The 20538-nt window shown below is 43.0% G+C and overlaps 1 protein-coding gene across 2 annotated transcripts in view; it reads right to left on the reverse strand.

Annotated features, from left to right (window-relative positions):
• The window catches only part of MVP (major vault protein), a 230952-nt gene that overhangs the window by 129746 nt on the left and 80668 nt on the right, over positions 1-20538 (reverse strand). For both annotated transcript variants that reach the window (XM_069244081.1, XM_069244082.1), the window contains exons 5-8: positions 16781-16912; positions 15387-15481; positions 13807-14043; positions 4485-4610 (exon numbers count right to left, since the gene is read on the reverse strand). In XM_069244081.1, the coding sequence (XP_069100182.1) occupies positions 4485-4610; positions 13807-14043; positions 15387-15481; positions 16781-16912 (590 nt within the window). The remainder of the gene's footprint in view (positions 1-4484; positions 4611-13806; positions 14044-15386; positions 15482-16780; positions 16913-20538) is intronic.

Consider the following 20538-nt stretch of genomic DNA (forward strand, 5'->3'; position numbering starts at 1 on the left):
GGCAGTACCAGGGTCTGTGCTACAGACCACTGGGATCATGGAATTGTACCAACAATGCCAGGATGGCATAGAGGGGGCAATTCCATGATCATAGACATGTTACATGGCCATATTCGGAGTTACCATGGTGAAGCTACATATAGGTAGTGACCTATATGTAGTGCACGCGTGTAATGGTGTCCCCGCACTCACAAAGTTCAGTGAATTGGCTCTGAACAATGTGGGGGCACCTTGGCTAGTGCCAGGGTGCCCTCACACTAAGTAACTTTGCACCTAACCTTTACCAGGTAAAGGTTAGACATATAGGTGACTTATAAGTTACTTAAGTGCAGTGTAAAATGGCTGTGAAATAACGTGGACGTTATTTCACTCAGGCTGCAGTGGCAGGCCTGTGTAAGAATTGTCAGAGCTCCCTATGGGTGGCAAAAGAAATGCTGCAGCCCATAGGGATCTCCTGGAACCCCAATACCCTGGGTACCTCAGTACCATATACTAGGGAATTATAAGGGTGTTCCAGTAAGCCAATGTAAATTGGTAAAAATGGTCACTAGCCTGTCAGTGACAATTTGGAAAGAAATGAGAGAGCATAACCACTGAGGTTCTGATTAGCAGAGCCTCAGTGAGACAGTTAGTCACTACACAGGTAACACATTCAGGCACACTTATGAGCACTGGGGCCCTGGGTTACCAGGGTCCCAGTGACACATACAACTAAAACAACATATATACAGTGAAAAATGGGGGTAACATGCCAGGCAAGATGGTACTTTCCTACAGTCACGCACATAAATTTGCGATGACTTTCCCACGTGCTCCACAAGACTCAGAACACTGAATTACAGGCGGCGTTAATCGCTTTGGATATCGAAATTGCATTTGATACCTTTTCCTGGGAATTTCGGTGGAAGTAATGAGCTGAATGACAACTGGGCCGAGTTTCCTCTCATGGGTGCGCTTACTGTACACAGTGCCGAAAGCCAGAGTTCGCACGAGACAAGTTGTGTCCGACTCCTTCCGTATAGAACGCAGCACGCAACAGGTGTGCCCGCTGTCACTGTTTCTGTTTGCATTTACTATGGAGCCACTGGCAATTTACCTCAGGATGGAGCTTCAGGACTGGGACACACAGGTGGGCACTATGACGCACATCGTGTTAATGTACGCCACAGACACTCTAGTGTATGTGTCGGACCCGGAACGTTTGGTGCCTCTTCTACGCCATATGGCCAGGTTTGGGGAGGTTTCTAGAGTCCAGGTGAATCAGCACAAGACGATCCTCTTCCTCTTGGCATCCCTAGCTTGCCTTGCAGCTTCCAATCTCCCCAAGGTTGGACTCACATGGGAGACCCGTGCTTTCAGATACCTGAAAATACAGGTGATACATACTCCCCGCCTACAATGCAACCTCAATATGGGCCGGCTCTTCTGATGGCCTAGGCAGAGTGGCCCTAAGCAAGCTGATCCTGCTTCCCCGCTGCCTCTATTTAATTAATTCTATACGCTAGTGCCGCCCCTTTTCTGCCGACTGGACCAACTGTTGGAGACTCTTGTCTGGGCAGGAAGAAAATACAGAGATCAGCTGGCAGTCTTGAAGCTAGATCTGGCGGAGGGCGGGCTAGGACTGCCAGACATCCAACTATACTATTTGGCAGGTCTGCTCCAATATGCAACACTATGGTGCGAGGACGGATCCATCTGGGAGAAAAGACTACTGAGGCTCAGTAGGACTAGCTGAGGTTCCGAAATTGCTTATGTGTGGCTCCCGTCTACCCATGGCCATTCCCTCTGTTGTCTCACTGGTGGCTTGGATGTGGAAATTAGCAGTCAAAAAGGTGCTCTGATGAGCACCTGATGACAGACTTCTCATTATGTGGTGGCTATGCCCCTTTGCAAATATAAGATACTCAATGGATGTCTCAAGCTGGCTGGAAGGAAGCTGTCAACAAGCAGGAGACCTGTACCTGAAATGCACTTTCGTGTCAATGGACGAAGCGGAGAATCACTTCGGAATTAATCTACAACAATTCCTACAGTACTCCAGCGTATCGCAAACAACTCTGTATATCTGGGTGTCCTTCCTAGAGGAACCCGACAAATCTGACCTACTGCGGACACTATTGGACTACAGCTCAACCAAGGGCATCAACTCCTGTATATATGCAGCCCTAAAGTGGGACAGGCAAACAGATGTCTCTTTGACACGTGCAGCCTGGGACGCGAATCTCGACACCCCACTTACTGACAGGGGGATGGACCAGATCATCAGTATAGGATGTGTCCAGTAACGCCAGGTTTAAATTAACACACTCTTGCTACTTACATAGAACATACCTGACTTCGCAACACCTTCACAGAATTTACCCGAAACGCCCAGATACATGCGTGAGAACGAAAGCGGCATGGGTGACACCAGTAGCGTGACATTGCCTACTGGGACTGCTGCCACTCCCCAAAAAGGGAAAAAATATGTCATATTGCTTCGTCCAATTGGTACAGGTACTTGCGAAACGTCGCAATGCCATTCACTGGACTGGCTAGGCCCCGCTGACCCTGGCTAAATGGAGGACTGATCTAATAGAATGGGCAGCGGCCAAGTACAGCAGACTCTGGAGGGTCCGCATGGATGAACATGCGGAACGAGATCTGGAATGCTGGGGAACCATGTTAGACAAACTTGATGAAGATGACACCAACACGGAAATGGCCGCTGGACAAACCCCTAACCCACTCAGGCTTAACGGACTATATTACCCACCGGAACTGATGCTGGTGCTACCCCGCCTAGGTGACTTGCAAGACATTAGCTGAGAGTCCACGATGACAAACAATTCCCCCCAAGGGACTAGACTTTCTATGATAAATGAACACCCCATGATCCATCCAACGACTTTGATATATCATCACCGAAAGAGAACAGCTGCAGAATATTATGGTAGTGCCACGTTGAAGGATGTTCCCTAAAAGTACAGGTTGTTTAATGATGCTCAGTTATTCTTTGGAAGTATTTTGCCATTTGTTCAGGCAAGTGCAAGTGCTCAATGGATACAAATAACTAGATGGGAACTTCTGAAGACAATTAATACCACAAAACATGGATTTAAAGCCATAAAGGAAGAGCTGCGTGCCATAAGTATGGTGGCTATGCAGCATCGTTGTGTACTTGCCCTTATGACAGCTATGGAAGGAGGGATACATGCCAAGATAGGAAATGCTGGTTGTACCTATATCCCAGCAAATGACGCAGACAATAGAACTTTGTCAGAGGCTATACAAAACTTTGCATAATCTACAGAAGAAAATGGCAGCTGAAGGAGGTGCCCCAAATAATTGGATAAGCGGGTGATTTGCTTCACTACCATCCCAGCTGTCAGGACTGTTAACAGCTTTATTGCTAGCTCTTTTGTTGTTATGTTGTGGTATTCAATCAATTATAGCATGTAGGATCAATACAAAGACAGGAGAGATGTGTACAGTTAGGGCACCTACATGAATAGTACATGCTCCAGGCAATACATATCATCTAGTACCAAGTGCAGACTTAGGATCAGATTCAGAATTTTAAATTAAAAACAAGACAATTAATGAAAGATCCAACACAAGAGAGCAAAAATGACATCTTTGTAAATGATCTTCTGCAGAGGCAGTATCTTTAAAAGTTCCACATCCTACCCAAACCTCTATGAATGAAACAAAGGAACTTTTATAAGGTGTTATAATTGTTTCTAGAATTTAGCATTGACTCCGGGTATAAAGCTAAAGTTCCAGTCACTCTATGGATCAACAGCAAACAGACCAAAATCAAGTGGATGGGTTCTCACGGTAATTATGTTTTAGGATGTCTTCTAAAACTACCTTTATTAATGTTTTAAGTATTACTAGTCTTGTAATGTGTAATATTTAAATCATGTGAATCTATATACTATACCAATGATGGGTTATTGCATTTACAGGTAAGCAACTACCTCTCCCATTCGAGGTTTGGAAGTTGAGATTTTTTTTCTTGTACCATTTTACATACCGTGACAGAGGCATTTGCTCAGCTGCATAGAGACTTGCACAGTTTCAGTTTTCCACACATCTCTGGTTTTACTAAAAATATGCATGTTTGTTTAAAAATAAAAAGTTGGTTTATCTTTTTAGAGAAAAAAGATTTTAAAAATATAAAGTTGGTTTAACTTGTGAGAGAAAAAATAATTCTGCAAGGATAAAATGTTCCAGAATGGCAGCCAAGGAACTGTGTTCAGCATTAAAGGAATACTTTGACACAGATATGTACAGTTATCCGAAGACAGAGGATCTAGGGCCTTGGTGTTTGCAGAATATCCTGGAACAAACAGAATACTGTGCTATCTTCACAACATTATTGATAATATAAATGGTTTTCTGCATTGTGAGCAGCATTTTGGGACACACTAATGATGCTATGTTAACTTCAGATAAAAGGATGCATAAATATACTAGGTTTATTTAAATGCATCACTCACTTCATCTTGATCTTCCAGAAGCTGGAGAGCCTTCAGCACCAGACCTTCATCTTCAGAAAGGATGTACACATCCTGGATCCCAGACTCTAGGCTCTCCCCAGGCAGCAGGAAGAAGGACTTCTCCCCCTGTGGAAAGAAGGCAAAGTTTGGTTTGAGATACTCTGCAACACCTTTGACTCAACCCCACCAACAGTCAAAGGATGGCCAGACTAGTCAAATTTGAAGAAAAAAAAAACGCTCAGGATCCTGTACACCATCCATATTCTGGTCAAACGAACCCCACAAAGCACCAATCTTCAACTTGGGGACCACTGATTATCCCACACATCAGACGTCAGATTCTCCCTAAATTCAGTGAAGGCTCTTGCTTATTGCCTTCATCTAGGTTTGATTCTCTGTACGTCCCCTACATTCATAGGATATTAATCTTGGGCTCTTCGTACTTGCAGACTGTAAAACATTATTTTACTCAAACAAACAAAATTAAAATAAATTACATTGCATCAGTGTAAAGGTCCATCGCAAGAACCCCTACGCAATTGGCAGTGGGGTAATATTTAGGGGCCTTCAAGTAATGCCCTCTACATATGCATAACCATTCTTCTTTCCTTCCCCATCTGTGAAGCCTCTTGACTTAAGCAACACATTGTTTCCTCTAGAAGCACTGTAGGCACCCACTCTCTGCATGAGTCGATACAAATATGAAGAAAGGGAGATGTGAAACCTATAATGGCTTGCATAACTTTGGGTAACAGTTTCCCTATTACCCACAACTCACTAGATGTTACAGTGGAATGCAGCATAAATGGGGCATTAGACTGCATGCTTTTAAGTCTCAGCTTTAAATGACTAACTGCTATTTAGATGGTCTGAGACATCACCAGAACTTACAGTGTGAGCTTGGTATTATGATTGAGGTTGTGGACTGACACTTAAAGCAAGCATGAGAAATGCCTGGAAACTCAGCATCCAATCAGAATAGCAGGCAATTTTAATGTGGTTTTAAATTATACACTAGATAAGTCTTCTGGTAGTAGGGCCTGTGGGTGCCAAAAATCTTTGGCGTATATTAAAGTGATGATGGATCAGTATGCTTTGGTTGATATTTGGAGAGACCTACACTCTAGGATATACTTTTTTCTACTTGCTAAGACTCTGAAGGCATGTGTGGTGGATGAACAACTCATCCCTGCCCATTTATCTGACCATGCCGCAGTTATGGTGACTTCGAAGGAAGATGGACCCCGGTCGGTAAAGAGGTGGACGTTAGATCGCTCCCTATTAAGCAACACGGAGGTGGTAGAATGTCTGTCTAGGGAAACCAGATGGTTTTTTTAAGATAATCGGAACTCTGCAGCCCCCCATGTGGTGTGGGACTCATATAAAGCTTTTATTAGGGGGGTTCTGATTTCCATTTCTGCCCGGAGAAATAGGGAGTATAGATTAGGCATTCTGAATATTGAGAAAGAATTAGAGAGTTTGGAGAAAAAAATTGATTGAGGCTCATTTGGGCGGGAGAAGTGAAGACTCAATTATGCTAGAATTGGTTACTACGCAAGCAGCCCTTTCAGCATTAATAGAGACGTGAGTAAGGGAGAAATGGGAGGCAAGTAAATTCCCCAATTTTGAGTACGGAGAATGCGCGGGGAAACTATTGGCGTGGAAAACAAAATCTGACCTCATTAGAAATCAGATTTCAGAGATAAGAGACCCCGGCACGGGGGTGGTTTTAACAGACTCCTTAGCAATTCAAAGGGCATTCCAGGTTTGTTTTTGAAGCTTTATATAAAGATTTACCAGAAGTGACGGAAGAGGCGATGCCAAAGATAGAAGAATTAATATCAGGGAAACTTGATGAGGTAGGGGTGTCTCTTTAGGAGGAGGAGTTTTCGGAGGGAGAAATAGTACAGGCTATCGCAAAGGCAAAAAAAGGGAAGCCAGCGGGCCCTGATGGCTTACCTGCAGAGTTTTATGTCAAACTCGGTAGCATTTTATCTCCTCTGCTCAAAGATCTTTTTTACGTAATTTGGAGGGGAGAATCCCAATTACCAGGGTCTTGGAATGAAGCAATAATAACTGTCATATTAAAACCTGGGAAAGATTCTTCGCTTTGTGAATCATACAGACCAATTTCCCTATTGAATAATGATTATAAAATATTCACAAGTATACTTGCTAGCAGATTAGGGGAGGGGATTGCGCCCCTGATTCATGAAGATCAAAAGGGTTTTTTTAAAAACAGGCATATGTATCAATTATCCCACAAATTAATTGGGGCAATTGATATGGCATCATTATCGGGTCTCCCTTTGGCAGTTATTACTCTTGATGCTACTAAGGCGTTTGACTGAGTGAACTGGGACTATTTAAATCATATTTTAGTACAGTTGAACTTCGGGCCAAGGTTTTTAGGAGTTGTAAAAAGTATTTATGCCAATCCATCGGCTAAAGTTTTCATAAATGGGAGTCTAACCTCCCCGTTCTCTATTACTAAACGGACTAAAAAGGGCTGCCTTCTCTCTCCTCTGCTCTTTGATCTGTATATAGAGCAGCTTGCTTGTATGATTAAAAAGGATGCCCTAATAAAACCTTTTGTTTATATGGGGTGGGAGAAAAAGGTATCTAGGTATGCTGATGACATTATAATCTATACTGCAGATCTCCCTGCGGTGTTAGATAGAGTGGAAGAGATAACACAAAATTTTGGCCAGGTATCGGGCTATCAAATGAATATGCCAAAGACGGAAATCATGACATGGAAGATGAATACCCATCATAAGTTAGTAAAAGAGGAGATAAAATACCTTGGAGTTAAGATAACACAGGATCTGGAGAAAACGTCGCTGGTAAATTTGAAATTTTTGACGCATCAGATAGATAAACTGCTGTTAAGCTGGGTACATCTTCCTTTGACTCTATACGGGAGGGCAAATTTAGTGAAAATGTTTATTCTTCCTAAGCTCACTTTTCTTTTTAATATGATTCCGCTGGAATTTGCGGAAAAAAGAATACAGGATGTACAATCGAAGATAGATAGTTTTATTTGGGCCTATAAGGGAATCAGGATTGCCAGGAAGAAGCTTCGTAGAGGGTATCTCAAGGGAGGGATTGACCTCCCGGATATTCAGTTATATGTATGGGCATTCCAGTTAAAGAATGTTAAAGATCTATTAGTAGCAGGGGAGGTCTCCCCCCACAAGAAGGCTATGCTGAGTGGCGAAGGGGATTTGAATTTTCTGTATAGATTCGGCCACCCAAGGTTCTATAAAAAGGTAAGGCTGAAATCACTAAAAGCAACGGCTTCTTTTTGGCCTAGACTAAGGAAAATCACTGATCTATCATATTATAGTACCCATGCTCCCATTTGGGACTCCCCCTGAACTCCGGAATGTTTAAAAAACAGTTAGCTCGCCCTTTGAAGGAGGCAGGTATCAGGAATGGGGACAAGTACTACAGGAGGGGGCGTTGAAACCCTGGGGAACATTTGTCTCTAGCCAGTGTTCGATATCTAGGTTTAAATATTATCAATTAAATGCATGGGTAAGATCTTTAAGAATAGCGACCAATGAGTTAGTGGAGCTGTTACATAAGAATCAACCATGTAAGAAAGAAGCTGTTTATTATACAATATTCTTGGAGTGTCTGGATAGCTTAGACGAACAGAATTTCCCGGGTTCCTTATGGGAGGAGGTGGTGAGTAAAGAGGAGATTTAACGTCTTTATAGAGTGGTCAAGGCTGCTGCTCTTAGAAAGAATCATTTATTTGTTTTGCATAGAGCATATTATACCCCAAAGAAGTTAAACAAATGTAACAAAAATGTCCAGGAAGCCTGTAAAAAGTGTGGGTTAGTGGGGGCAGACGACATTCATATGTTGATGCTATGCTATCGGGTTTCAAATTTCTGGGGGTATGTGTTTGAGACTTTATCTTCTATGGTGCAGGTCCCACTGGTTGCCTCCCCAGCCTTAGTTTTATTTGGTGGTACCTTAGAACCGATAAACCTCTCAAGTGCCCATAGGAACTTGTTATTTTACTTAATAATTTTGGCAAGGCGGGAGGTTTGCAGGCACTGGATTTCTTCTACTCCCCCAATCTGGTGGGAATGAGTGGATGCTGTAATGAAAATCTGTCAATTAGATCTTTGTAGAACTGGATCCAATGATGTTAAAGAATTATGGCAATCCTGGGTGAATTGGTTTTCTCCGAGTACTAGTTCTTGAGCAAATTGTCCAATGATTATTTTCAAGGAGAGGGTGGCATTCAATTACTCCCACTCTTCCGCTATGAGTCTTCTGGATGGGGCTGGCCTTTTGCCTGATCCATAAGGGATCAGAGTATATATCGGGTCTGGCCGTAATGGAAGTACTACAAGAAATATGAGGACAAAAGAAATAACATGAGAAATGCCTTTACTTAACGATGTATACAAACTAATAAATATAGAGTAAAGTTGTAGATTTTTTAACTTAGTGGGGTGTAGTCTGCTTTTTACCTGGGACAAGCTTCCTCCCACATTTTGTGCAGAGAATATCCACCCGAAAGTGGTGAGGCAGCAAGATTTTGAAGGCCATAAGGCCGGACTGACTATATAAAGAGAAGAGGGACTACAATTTAACAGCTATGATCACAGAAGGGCTCCATTACAAGAGACACTTATATATAAGAAGGCCAACAGGAACACAGAACTCCTGAGACATTGCTATACATCCATCACCTCTAAACCTAAAAGAGTGCTAGCAATGTCTTAACTGCCAAATGTTACTCAAGCATTTTTGTTGTAGTTACACAATGGAATTTTTTCAGTCAGTTTTAAATTTCAGCACATGCAAACATTTTCCTATGATTACTTCAGAGATTATGGGGTTGCGAACCAGGTGCTGCTGCTTGGCTGGGGGGGGTCTGCGAGGCAGATATCGCTGACTTGGCAGACCTGAATTTGAGTGTACTATGGGTGGTAACCCGTTGCTTGATCGTGCACATGCCACAGTATCTAACATAACTGTGTGTAGTTAGTTCTGCTGTATGCTAAAAAGTGTGTTCTCTTCAAAATGAAGGCATGATAAATTAAAAAAGGAAATTCTAGTAATTAGTCCAAAACACTCAACTTTCACGGCAACACTCTTCTTCATTGGTGTTCCTTCACAGAAATATCTTACTTTTACAGCCTTAGTTTAGCAAATTTAAAAGTGTGACGCTAGGTCTGTGTGTCACAAAAACAAAAGCATTTTTTGGTGGCTGTATGTAGTGGCACATACTGCAGGGCTTTGGGCGGTGGTGGCATCCTGTGTGACATCTCAGAGTTTGAATCAGGCTCAGCTGCTCTCCCTTCCTACAGAGAGATGAAAAAGTGCTCTCACTGAACTTTTGAATATGTGCACATTCCCATAACTATGGAACAATGTCTAAAAACCAGGACTTTTCCAGAAAATTATGACGTGTTATCACCACAGAAGGGAGAGTCTGTGACTAGCTGGGCTAACTTTCACTTAGAAGTGTTCTGCTTAGTGTAACCTTAGTGGGAATATCTCCTCATGAAAGCATAAAGGCCCATGCATATTTTGCTCTACTAGCACAAGTCAAGTCTCTCAGGAAACAAGGAAACCAGGACAAACCTTAACTTTTACACATCACTCTAATCCGGCATCCTGGCTGCCTATCCCTTAACCATGCATTGTGTTTATCATGTAAAATAAAGACTACTAAAAAAAAGTTACCACTAGTCTGTAATGATTACCCCCCACTTCTCTTAAGCCTTTAGTAACACTACATCTACTTTAAACAGATATTGTTAGAAAAAGGTGCATTTGTGTACGTGGTTATACATGTTCCTTAGTTTGTGAAAACATATACCCCACTTACTGCTACCTGACCTGCATTTCTGTTGGTCTTACATATAATACTTCCTATCCTGCTGTAGGAACACAAAGCAGATGTCAAGTGACCACAGGCTGTTTGTGTTGATACATTTGCTTTAAATGTGAAAATATTTCTCAAAGACACTGCCTTGGCTAGGTGCAGGAAGCTGGGTTCTGGTTGCAGTAGTCCCCCACTTTTTGCCTGTTTTTTGATGCATTTTTGACTGAAGTGTACTGGGTTCCTGCTAACCAGGTCCCTAGTGCCAGTGTTCCACCCCTAAAACAAGACCCTCTGGTCACTTAATCCCCAAGTGGCCAGGCCCTTTTGCACATCTGTAACTCCCTACAAGATGGTACTTCTGGTACCTTGGGCCTAGGTACTAAATAAGGTCCCTAAGAGCTGCAGTATAACTTGTGCCACTTGAGGGACCCAGCACCAATCTCATACAGACTGCCATTGTAGGCTGCATGACAAGGTGCTCCCAAAAGTGCAAACACGACATGGCACACAGGAAACACTGTATGTAATATTTTAAGTCACCCCTAAAGCAGGCCTTACAGCCCTAAGGCAGGCTGCATTATGTTACATGTGAGGACATGTCTGCAAGAGCGGATATGCCCCTGCTATGTCTTTGCTGATTCTTAGACATAGTAAGTGAACAGGAAAGCCATTTTAAACACGTGCTGGACACTGAGTTCCCCAGCTACACGATGGCTTCACTGAAAATAGGAATATTTGGTACCCAACATCTTGTATTAATAAACCCTCACTGATGCTAGTGAGGGCTGTATTAATACATGCACCCAAAGGATACCTTACAGGTGCCCCCTGAAAACCTACCAACTCCTGGTGGGCTAACTGATTTATTCTAGCCAGTCTGCCACCAACAGACGAGATCCTGGCCCCCAAGGGTGAGAGCCTTTGCTTTCTAAAGTCAGAAACAAAGCCTCCTCTGGCAGGGGTGTTGCACACCCCTTCCAAAAGGATGACCTGCAAATCTGCATTCTAAGGCAGGAGGATTCAAAGAAGCCCACTGCCTTTGGCATGCAGATCTGGGCTTCCTCAGAGGAAGATGCCAACCCCCCCTACCCCAGGGCTCATTTGGCACCTGGACAGGTGGGAAAATTAGCTGTGCAGGAGGAGTGTTGCATTTCCAGGCTGGTCACACCTCTAGGAAGACCAGACTGAAGTGAACATAGCCTCAGGAATTCCGCCCTGTTGTGTGTGGTGGAATTAGGAATTCTGGTACTGGGTGGTGCCCACTCCCCAAAGTAAGTGGTCATCTAAGGGGCGTAGGGACCTCAAGAGCAAGTAACCCATTGACTACTACACTTCACTCCCCTTAATGCCCCCTAAATGAGTATTTAGGGGACCCCATCATACCAGGAAAACAAATATTCGTTTGACACAAAAGAAGGAGTGGACAAGCAGCCTGCTGACCTGAGAACCAAGTATCACAACAGACTTGGCACTAACCCTGCCAGCCTGCCTGCTGCACCAGACCCTTGAGGAGCAACTGACCTATTCTGCAACATCCAAGAAACCGGGAGAGGTGCCAGTGGCTTCACAAATTGCCAAAAAGAACTCCCTTGAAGCAGAGGAGCTGCTTCCCTGCATCTGCAGGCAACCCAAGAGAGAACTGTGAGGGCCGGGAATGCCAACAACCAGACCCCAGACATCACCACCACACCTAAGCCACCTAGCCCGAGCTGAAGTAGGGCAATGGTGTCAACAAGGTTCCAAGGCCCTCCAGAGACAAAGCCCACTTTGCGTTTGCCCACTGTGGACTTCCCAACGATGTCTGGAGCCTCTTTCTGCAGACCTCCCCCTTCACCATGGCCACTTTTGGTGATGCAGACCCAACTGTGCACTGCACCTCTGCACCCGGACACCCCAAGCCGAGGACAGGAGGATCACTGGTGTTCCTACGTCCCCCAGGCCTGTGAGACCTGAGCTCATTTGTTGGTTCAGGCTTCAGGTATGGACTCCCAGTCCATACCTGAAGCCTGTTTCTGTAGGCCCCCTCCACCTCTGACGGTAAATCCGATGGTCCAAACCACCTCTGCATCCGGATGCCCCAGATTAAGAAGAGCAGGACCACTGGTGTCCCTACGTTCCCAAGCATCTCAAGAACTAAACCCCCCAGGGTGAGCTGAACCCCCCCCCCCCCATTGGCTCACCTGGACTGGGCTCGAAGTCCACCTCTGCAGCAGCTTTGTGATCGGACTGGTACCTATAGACTTACAAGGGGCACCTGACGCTGAACTGCTCCACTGAATCCGGCCACCCAAGGTGCCCTATTGGTGTTGCCTAGGACTGAGCCCCATACTCCCCTTAAGTCTAGAAAATTGGTCCTTGAGTTGCTGTGAAGTACTTGTTTGCCTTGTATGTTTTCTCTTCCAAATAGTAACATTGCAGCTACATAAAAACGCACTAAGTGTCGACTTTTGAAAACTCTACAAATTCCTATCTTGAAAAGTACTCACCTGGTTCTGGTGATCTGGGTATCTACATTTATATAAAAGTATGTGTTATTTTTATAAATTGGTGTCAAATGTCTTTATTGAGCGTGTCTCTCACTTACTGCCTATGTGTTTGCCTTTCATGCATAGCACTACGTTCTGATATGCCAAAGTGCTCACCCACACTACCACAAAAGAGAGCATTTGGGATGTCATTGTGCCTCTATGATACCTTTGGGGGTTTGCCTGGACTCTCTGCACAGTGTATCTCTTTTTGGTCCACTATATAAAGAGCCAGCATCCTACACCAGGGTAGCATGATATAGAATGATATAGTAACTACCTATTTAAGATTTGCACTCCTCTACCCTTTACAACCGGGACTACTCTAAATTGTCCACATTAGCAAACTCAAATTACTGAAAACGTCTTCTATTTCAACACACACTGCAATATCATCACACTGCAAGATTTACTAAATTCCTCTTTCGTAAGACCAATGACTGGACTGAATTTTCCTTCTGCAAAATCTGACCAAAATGTGTAGTAAACCAGTTCCTTGAATACTTATTCAATTGATAAATTCTGGAATGTTAATGTTTGTGATTGAATAACTCGCAATTTCTCAAGTCTAAAAAAAAAATCTAAACTCCATAATCTAAAGGGAAATTTGGTAAAAAAAAATTTAAACTATGGAAAACAGAGTTTCACAGTGGATAATTCAAAAGCCAGCAAGCTCTTTGGGGTTAAAGTTCTGAAAGATGATCCGCAGTGAACAAGTCTGAGGTAGTGAACTTATGATCTGCCCCACTTGCTGCCGTATCCCCAGAAAATGTTTAACTATAGCACACAACAGTTCAAATGTGCCCTTCAGCAAATACAAGTTGAGTGGTATAATTATACAGAGCAAACAAAACAGCACTCCCCACAGTTACTAATATTACCTTCTCCTGACAGAAGGTTAGCCTGCCATCCTGTGGCACGAGCAACTGCCCAAACCTACCTTCACCACCTTCTTTTGACCGAGCTGTGGTTTGCCATCCCGGCCGACAGGGTCGAGCACCACACAGTACTGCCGGCTGTTGAGTGTGACGATGTCTACAATGCCCAGCACCTCCTCATACACGTTAGGGATGTAGGCCTCTGCATCCTCCATTGTGACCAACCACTCCTCGCCTGTGCGCCGAAGTGTGCCTTTGTCATCACGAAATGTTTTGGTGGCCCGTAGGTGTAGCGCTTTCTATAGGCAATAAAGAAAGAAGCAGTCACACCCAGCTGGTATTAAATAGTCCCTATCACTGTACATATCAGTCTATAGGATCCTGCGGATAATGAATATCTCATGCGTAATTAAATGTGATCATATTTTGGGCCCTTTATGTTTAACAGTTTGTTTTCTGCCTGACAAATATTATCTGTAAGTGGTATGGGTAAGGCTTGTGCGACCTCAGAGACAAGAGAGCGAATGAATGTCAGAGTGTGTGGAATGTGCTACAACCAATCCAGTTTCCAGCTCTTTGAAGGACTTAAAATGAAGTGGGAGTAAGAAAATGAATCCCCATTGTGCAAGAAGATTCCCCGATTCTCAAAAAATGGGAAGATGTAAATTAACATCTAGGAATCTCCATGCCCTATTTGTACAGGAACAATTTGCAGAAATATAGGTGAAGGCTGGATTAGAAGAACAAAAAAAAAACATCCTTTGTAAATATAAAAGAGGTAGTAAGGAGGGCAAAAAGGATTGACCAAAGAAACCAACCAAATGAAGAGTTCTCTGTCATATGTTTGGCAAAGGGTACATTTTGCGTAAAGAAGGTACAAAGAGGAATTTGTTACACGTATGTTATTATGAGAGGTGTTGAGGAAAACTGATTGAGTCAGGAACTGCTTGAGTTTATGTGGTAATTCAAGTGACATCACCATAAAATCTAGGAAACAAAGGAGTTGAGACACCCTGGAGGTGAGATCTCTGGAAGGTTCTTCAGCCAAAGGTTCTGGGGGAAAAGAGCTGAATTTTCATTGGATAGTAACACATTTGACTTATTCTCGCCACTACTTCTGCAAAGCAATGCAAAAACTTTTGCACCCCTCTCCCTGCCTTTAAATAAAACCACCTATTATCTACACCCTATATTTTTCACAAAAAAGTGTTTTGTCAGTAAGCTTCTGGGTTCTATTATAAACGGCTTTTTACGCCTTTAAACACACTAGCTGTAGTACTAATTAGCGTAATGATCACATATTGTAATTCCTGACACATGGAGACTGCAAAGATCACCAAAATATTCTTGAGTCTGATATAACAATGTCAAAGTTAGAGATTGCTGTCCTTTTGCTATACCTTGGAAAAGAAGTTGCTTGAAGCAAGGCACTAAGGGACAGAAACTTAGAAGTCAAATAATCTTCTTGAATTGGAAAAAATAGCTTAAAACTCCCAACAAAATATTCAAAATTTCCCTGAAAAATATATATTTGGACACAGAGAAAGGCTGAATAAATTAAGTATATTGTTTCAGTAACTGGAGGCTTCAGTATCATCTCTGTTTCCTAAGGAGTTGAAAATCACAGCTGTCTTTATTTTACCTTGTCTGTGAGAACAAAGGCATCCACAACATCGACCACTTCTTCAAACACCCCCGGCAGGTAGGCCCCCACCTTTTTCACCAGCCACTCTTCCCCTGTGGGCATAGAGAATGTGAAGAGGGAGGAAGAAAGGGGAACAAAAAGAAGTGTTGAAGTGAGGGGGCTCAAAAAGGTGAGTGAGAGCAATAAAGAGGATAAAGATAGGATTTCAAGGAAGGCGTGAGAAGAAAGATGGTGCATGTGTGAGTTGGGGCAAAAGTGGTATGAGGGGAAAGAAGAGGGATGTAGCAGAGATAAAGGTAGGTAAGGCATGCAGAAAAAGTTAAGGATGAAAGAAGGTAAATAGGAAAGAGAACAAAAGGCAGAATATAAAGGGTGCCAGTGGAGAGAAGAGAACAAAGGAAGAGGGGGTGTGGGCACAGGTAAAAGGAAGACAGCGAAGTTACAAAGTATGGGGTAAAGTGGAGGAGGAAGTTGATGTCAAGCAGGAGGAGAGGAAAATGGGGAATTATGAGGAGAAAAAAAAGTGAAAAACAATTCAAAGAACGTGAAAACAAGCCAGAAACAGAAAATGAGGAAAAAGTAAAACATACACGAACATGCAACAGAGAACAGGGACTCACGGATAAGCATCAACATTTTACCATAAAGCAACTAATTTCCTGAAAAAATAAATAAAGTGTGAAATTTAAAGGATGTAGGGAAGGGATGAGCATGAGTGTACAGTGTCATGGAGTTCTAGACTTCATTTGGAGGATGCAGGCAGGGTACTGACAACAGCTTTGCCTCCTCATTTCACACACCTGAGTTTTGGTACAACCAAATACCACCGCCCATTCACCAGTGCTCGCTGCCTCCATGACCAGCCTGATGCTTATGTATAAGAGCTCTGATAGTGACACTTCTCGCTTCCTCTCAACTCTGTCTTAATAGGTCTGGATAGTACGGTTCCCCACCCATCCTCTAGCCCTATTTTTTATGCTTACCGACTGGCACTGTTATCTCAAACAACAGTCTTGTAAGGATCTCAAGCACTCTCCCTCTTGACAGAAGCTCCCTTCTAAAACCTTGAGTTACTTAAGCTAGATCTTGCACGGTGCCCATCACACTGGCCGCATTGACAAGGGACCACTGTGGTTCCACCTCTGTACTCTCCAGGAAGGCGAAGAGGTAATCAGCGGCCCGTTACCACTAGGATTTCTAACTTGCATCCAAACCCATACCAAAATCTTGCCTTTATCCAATGTATGTAGCTCTCCCACAGCATATATAGGACTGATCGCACCTTTGCAAGCAGACCGCTATTAAGGAGAAAATTCAGAATTCCCAAACTACTTGATACCCAGAATAATAATTGCCATTTAACTCAGTCTTTGCTTAAAACAGTCAGTCACCTGTCACACGGTCCCTATCTTCACGGTCTTTGCACTCCTTGCGGGCCCGGAGTCGTATAGCCTGGTTGTGCCGGATCACCGTTGCCTGGATGGTTTCCACCACCTCCACCTCTTTCCGGGGAATATAGGTTCCTGCAAAATTGAATGTGAAAATAGATTAAAGGAGGTTGCAAAAAGACATAGGGCTTGATGTCAGCCTCCAACCCCACACAGGGTCTGCCACTCTTTCAAAACCAGCTAAAAAGGGCATAACAGAGGACAATAGTTGCTTTCGCAGAGAGGGAGAGCATTGACCAGAAAAAGAGATAGCACTTTTGTTGAAATCCACGCACCATCTAGCATGAAATGCCCACTTATACCTCTCTCATGCCTAGTGTCTAAAGTGTCATCTGTCAAGAGAGTATGGGGTCCTAACTAGATTTGTGCACTGTGTGTGTAAAATAATTGCTTTCCTGGCAAAAGGAATGTGTGAGGTTTAAGCTTTTTTTGCTGTTTAGAGATTTGTCCATCAACTCAACAGGTGATCTCTCTACCACTGAGGAAATATTTTCCCATTTGGGTGTCCACGTACCAATCCTTGTGTCCAGATTCTGCAATAGATGCAGCTTTTGAGTTTATGAACCAATAAGGGCATTACAGTAATGAATCATTGAAATAGTTATGCTTAGGCAGTGGCAGCACCATTTACATCTGAAAGAAAGGGGCAAACTCTGCAACATTTTCTAATAAAAATACATTTTCTAGTATCCCACTAGTCTATTCTTTTCATTCCTAGTGTACAGACGAAATATTCTGGTGACACTGGCACCCACAGGTATAGCAACAATGAATGAACCTAAATCTACAGGATCCCTCTTCGATCTGTACTTAAACTTTGGCGTCTCAGCTGCAGTTTCAAATGTGCCTATCTCTCAAATTGTACAGGCTGGAAGGATTGTTGGAAAATGTCTGAAATCAAGACACCCTCCCCAGCCAGTGGGACTGAACCACTCAAAGAGGGTGTGCAGGTTGACCATCTACTGGTCTTTCGAGGACTGGGCAATACGGACATCATACAGGTAGAGAATAAGTCGGGATGGTTCATGTTTGTACATCAAATACTGGAGATGTTGCTGCTCTGTTGATCCAGATGTTGTTGGTCTCTTGATTGTATTATTACTTCCTATTGTGAGCTTGGCTTTGTGGATCTCAAAGTTTATAGGAGATCTGAGTCACCTCAGCCGTCCACCATACACATTTTCCAGTTCATTGTGCCTTTTGGAGTTCTTCCTGGAATTGAGATACTCCACCACGCAGTCCAGCACCACATTCATGAAGAAAACATCTAAATCTTTCCTCGGAACTCAGCTTCACTCAAGACTCTGCACTTAGGCCAAAGACTGGATCGTGATCAGGAGGTGGCAAGCCACAGCAATCCAGAGGCCATTTTTTTCACATGTTAAAGCACTCCTCTATTTCTGAAGATCTGCATCTTCCTGTTGCTGTCTAACTGATCTCAGGCACTGAAGCAACAATTTACAGGGCAGGACTTTTTGCCCTTTTCCTGTTGGTTCTATAGTTTCCGAGTGAAACAGAGCTAGCTCTGCAAAGGTTATAGTTACATCAGAAACCAGACGCACCTTATGAGAACAGGTCTGGGTGTATTTCACCTGAGCAAAAAGAAATATATTTGAAAAAGGGAATGGGCTAGGAAATGACATAAGTATAGGAAAGAACTCACAGCCACTGAAGAAGAGGAATTTTCCCACAACTCCATAAAATGCCATGCTATTGATTTTAGCCTGAAGCCTGTCATTCCATAAGACGTGGCTAATCAATCCCCAGTGGAACAGCCATGGCACATATCCATTTCCCTGCACGGCAGGATCCAAAGCAAAGGGAAAGGCTAAAAAACAGGTTGAGTTCAAGTCTCCATGATGCTCAAGGTTCAGGGCACGCAGAGGTCAATGAATGAGGACACGAATACTGACTGGCAACAGTGACCATCGAAATCTAGAATCAGTTCCATTAATGTTATGGGAGTGGTTGAAGCCATTTAATGAAGCCACCAAGAGAGCAACAAGGAAGATAATTATTGCAATCAATATATAACAATAAGATGCACTGGTCTTCTTTGACAATCTTCAACCAAACGAAGCAGGGAGGCTGTTACTTCCACTGGTGCCAGATATATCACAACTAGAACTGAGACTTTATTCACACAAGCATTGATGAAGGTCAAGAAGAGAAGGGAAAACTAAGGGTTTTAGGCTCTTATGTGGGATCAGCAAGATTCACAAAACTCTGTAGTATCTTTCTTAAAATATGCACTATGAAACTGATTTATTAACGCTCACAATTACAAGGGAAGGGCATACATTTATTTGTGTGTAAAGAAGAACCTGGCATTTCAGGGTGGGTCACCATTACAAACCTGGTGTTTACAAACCTATTGTAGACTGACTTGCACCCAGAACCATTTGCAGATTTTGTACCTGTTAAATCTATGTTAGAGTAGGGACGAGGAGGCATTTTTAAGCACAACCTGCAGGTAAATGCACTTTGCCCTCTCCCTTTTGTTTTTTGGGGAGTTTCTTATTTTTGTCCCTCTTTTTATACACACGTTACAATTTTTATTTGTAAACGATCTTCACACAAAAGTTTTTTTGTTAAGTGAAAATGTTAAGAAATACATTTGAAAGTTAAATTGAACTTGCTATATGATTAACATATGCAAACTTGGTAATACATGGGGGGGTGTCCTGAAATTCCTGAAATTCTCCTTGAAATATAAGGCTGTCACACGTATCCGGGAAGAGTACTGGAATGCTTTGTCACTTCTATGGGAGTCCGAAAATTTACTCTGGTGTACGTGTAAGCCTATAGAAGTAAATTTCCAGCTATGTTTTATGAACCATTCCCTTCATAAGAGTCAATTCATCTTCTGACTTTTAAAGTCTGTCAGGAGAGACGAAAATAATTTAGAGCTATTTCTTTCAATGTTTTCTGAATTTCCGTCCAAAAAAGCCGTTTAATGGGATGCGTAACCACTGTGTGGCATATTCATCAGTCATCAGGGTTCCCGTACTGGTCCAATAGAACTTTACGAAACAAACTGACAACCTTCTGCCAAACAAACGGGACATGCTGGACTTTCTCACGACACACTGAACAGTAGTGTTTCCTGCACCTGATAGGATGAACAATATCCTTCTTGCACAGGGCCCAGAAGGTTTTCTAAAGAGTTTGCTGGATTCTTACAAGGTGTCGGTACAATTCCCACTAGGAGTCAGAAGGCGTTCTAAACTTAGTACCACGCAACAGCCCTGTGTCGCACATCATCCAGAGAAAGTGGATACCCAGGATATTGCATACTCCTGCTCTCTTATACAACACGCCACATCAACAAGCATCGCACTCAACTTGACATGATGGCTCTCACTCGACGAGGCACTACATACACAAAACTACACCTTGAGGAACATCAGAAAACATAATCCCAAGTTAAAGTAGAAAATCATTCCTGTACAAAGAATGTCAGAGTCTCTACCAACATCACAAATGTACATGAAAAGACAATATCCTTGCCACATCAGGTGATAAGTAACTTCATGAACACAGGAGGAATCACTAAACATCTACTAAGTCTTCCATTCACACAATTAACATCACAAATGTACAAGGAACCACAAAACCCCTTCAATTCTGGGACTTCTGAATATGAATCCCCAGATGATGTTTGCTCAGACTCAGACTCCAAACACATATGGCGTCAACAG

This window comes from Pleurodeles waltl, chromosome 7 (assembly GCF_031143425.1).
Source record: "Pleurodeles waltl isolate 20211129_DDA chromosome 7, aPleWal1.hap1.20221129, whole genome shotgun sequence".
In the NCBI taxonomy this organism is placed as follows: Eukaryota; Metazoa; Chordata; class Amphibia; order Caudata; family Salamandridae; genus Pleurodeles; species Pleurodeles waltl.